Raw genomic sequence first — 3,361 nt, 5'->3', positions numbered from 1 at the left:
ATAATAATAATAATAATAATAATAATAATAATAATAATGTTATTATTATTATTATTATTATTCAATGAGACTAACTAAAAATTAATTGCGTTGTGTTATGACAAATGCTCGTTTGGATAGCCTAATGATGCTTGCAATACATCGTGATAAGTGAAGTAACCTCGACCTTGACAGCTGGTTGACAGATTTCATGCCAAATTTCCAAAATGTAGAATTTCACTTTCAAGAATGAATCAGATGGTTACATTGCATCTTTTTGTTTCTTGCTTTATTTCAAATGTTTTGGTTTTGGAAGCTGATTTCGACATTAAAACATAGCCTACATAAAGTCATATTGTAGTAACTCGATGCCTATCAAATAAGTAATACAAAATCGCCATAATTCGTCAAATATCTGTGGCTTCCCGGGAGATTCGCCCCCCCCCCCTGGCCCCCAGCTAAGTGAGATCGATTTTCTCCACTAGCGTCCCGTCGGGACATTTAGCCCCTCTGTCGGGCAGGTCCTGGCGCCATCATCACTGATTGTGATACTCAATAAAGTTCGACCCACTCTAAGAAACAAAAATATTATACTCACTGATCATGATAAGGGATATTAAGTTGAGACAAGCTGTTGGAACATTACAGTTTTGAAGAAAAGGAGCCAAAACGTATTCTGAAAACGTTAGCGCGACAACAGCAACGCCTGCCGGAAACAGTACGAGGAACGAAAGCCATTGAAAAACGAACGCCGGGAAGTTACCGTAAATTTTTTGAAGATACAGATACTCACCACCGAACTTAGGCATCGCTAATGCAAGCTCGACCCAACACAAATCTGTGAAAAGGGCCGTTATTCCACATATTATCCATACAAAGAATGATATTCCAACTGACCCGACATTTTGATATACACCTTTAGGAGATATGAATATCCCAGATCCGATTATTGTGCATATAGTTATTGATATGGCATTCAGAAGACCAAGCTGTGGCTCAATTCGATGAAGTCTTGGCTCATTCCTTGCCATTGTGCGTCGCTGTTGTCGTCTGACGAATATCTCAGGAAGTCAAATAATACAATAGTTTTACGGTATCATTAAATGCAAATTCAGGCTTGACTGTATTACGAGGTCTAATGCGCAGTTGGTACGTGTATGATTGTGAACTTCCTTTACAATGTTATACTACTACTACTTTATAATATAATAATAATAATAATAATAATAATATTATTAATAATAATAATAATAGTAATAATAATAATAGTAATAATAATAATAATAATTAATAATAATAATGATAATATTAATAATTAATAATTATTTCCTTTTGATAACAATTTTCATTTTTTAAAAATATTTAATCATATTATAATACATGTAAACGTATATGTAACTCAGTCTTATTGTCTTTGTCATTTGAATTGCTTAAAGAAAAAAATGTGGGGAGGGAGAAAAGAGGAAGAAAGGAAAAAAGAAATGAAAGTCGAAGGAAAGAAAGAAATAATTATTATTGTTGGACACGAATACTCACACGAAGTCATATAATACGATAGTTTTACGCTCTCATTAATTTTTTTTTTTTATTCATAGAGTACGTAGATATATCCTTTGCGAACATTTTAAAGAAAAAAATATGTTGACACGACCCTCCGTTAAAGGATATATGATATTTTGAGTAAAATGACCTCCGAAAATATGGCCGAAACGTCTTAGCATTGTTTGTCATCGATCGAAGATGTCTACCGCAGCGTGAAAAAGGCCTATTCTGTGTGTCGCGGAAGAAAAACTTTTCTTGCGATCTATGCCTTAATGTCTGCGCGTTCTGATTGGCTTAGAACTCTATAAGAAATGTATTATAAACAAAGATCTTTGTATAAACATTGGCCGTATTCGACAGCTAGTTCTTCGTTAAAAAACGCCCACCTGCGCAGTGATGAATTCCTACTTAATTAAGAAGACGACCAGTCGAATAGAAAACTGATAAAAACTCGGCAAAACAAAATGCTGCATAGTTACTGAGATACACGCTGCATAATCAAAATTGCATCCTCTTGTGGCCGTATAGGTTTTATTTAATGAAATGTTTTCATTCAGTTTTTTAATTCTGTTAGACTAGGACTCTTCAATTAGTTCTGAATATTTTTATTCTTCTTATGTTGTTTTTTTATTTGATCGTAATAGACATGGGGGTGGGGGTACTAATCGCATGCAAGCATTATTTAAAACCGTGTTTGATTTCTGGCGATCCTAGTTCTTCTCTTGAAATGGTTTGGGTTGAAGTTATTTTAAAACGTGGAAAGTCTTTGCTGGGTTGTGTCTATAGGCCCCCATCTACTACGGTAATCAATGCTTTTTCAATTAAAGTGCTTTAGAAAATGTATTTTTTTATGTCTCACAATTACAAAACAATTATTATTGCTGGGGATTTCAATATCCCATTTAATTTGGATTTAACTGGCAGGCTTCACAGTTGATATCTGTCACTGACACATTGAACCTGGTCCAACTTGTAAATTTTGTTACACGTAGGTTAAGACCTAATGACATTGCAAGTGCTGGTAATATTCTGGATTTGTTATTTTGTAACAGACCTGAGTTTATTACTGATATATCCTCTTTACCTCCTAATGGAACAAGTGATCATGAATGTATTCATTTTCACCTTTCTTGTAAGAGTCATTTCTCGTCAGTGTCCCGACCTGTTTTTGCATATTCGGAAATTGATTTCAACTTATTCCACCGTAGGTTTTTTGACTCCTGTCTTGTTGAAGGGGATATTAACCCGACCAGGGTTCGTTTTCAGAGCATGTTCAATCTTGTTGTCCGCGACGTTATCCCCAAAGTAATTATTCGAGGGAGGAAAAATCCTCCATGGATTACACCCAAGTTAATTAAGCTATCTAGGAGAAAACATAGGCTTTACAAAAAGGCACTGAGACATAAAGATAATCCTAGAAAGTGGGAATTATACAAGCTGTGCAGAAACAAAGTTAGGTCACTGTCGAGAAAAGCGTATAATGATGTTAAACATGTATCTGATGAGTATAAATATAATTGTAAAAGTTTTTGGGCATTTCTTAACTCAACTCGTAGAACTGACCCTCCCAGAAGCTTTGTTCTGGATAAATCAACTTTCTGTGGTGATTCTGATTTGCCTCTGCTTTCAACAATTATTTTTGTAATAATTTTACTGAGGATGATCAAACATCAGTTCTCAGTGCACCGATTTTTGATCAGTATATTAATAAGATCTGTGTCATCAGCACTACTGAGGGAGAGGTATATAAACTCTTGTCCACAATTCCATCTCGCAAATCCTCTGGTCCTGATCTTATCACCCCTAATATGATTAAATTAGCCTCTCCATATATCTCTTC

The 3,361-nt window shown here is 34.9% G+C and overlaps 1 protein-coding gene across 6 annotated transcripts in view; it reads right to left on the bottom strand.

Moving 5' to 3' along the window:
* The window catches only part of LOC117103418 (large neutral amino acids transporter small subunit 2-like), a 31,412-nt gene extending 30,360 nt beyond the window's left edge, over positions 1 to 1,052 (bottom strand). For 2 of the 6 annotated variants that reach the window (XM_033243956.1, XM_033243958.1), the window contains exon 1: positions 773 to 1,050. In XM_033243956.1, coding sequence (XP_033099847.1) covers positions 773 to 1,010 — 238 coding nt within the window. In that variant the 5' untranslated portion in view covers positions 1,011 to 1,050. Of the gene's footprint in view, positions 1 to 577 lie in introns of all 6 variants that reach the window. The other 4 variants (XM_033243955.1, XM_033243957.1, XM_033243954.1 and 1 more) reach the window with 4 other exon arrangements.
* Positions 1,053 to 3,361: the final 2,309 nt, after the last annotated feature.

The sequence above is a fragment of the Anneissia japonica genome, unplaced genomic scaffold (genome assembly GCF_011630105.1).
Source record: "Anneissia japonica isolate Jap-2015-1 unplaced genomic scaffold, ASM1163010v1 scaffold2473_len53019_cov129, whole genome shotgun sequence".
Classification (NCBI taxonomy): domain Eukaryota; kingdom Metazoa; phylum Echinodermata; class Crinoidea; order Comatulida; family Comatulidae; genus Anneissia; species Anneissia japonica.
Note: the sequence above shows the minus strand (reverse complement) of the source record. Positions and strands in the feature narration are given on the sequence as shown.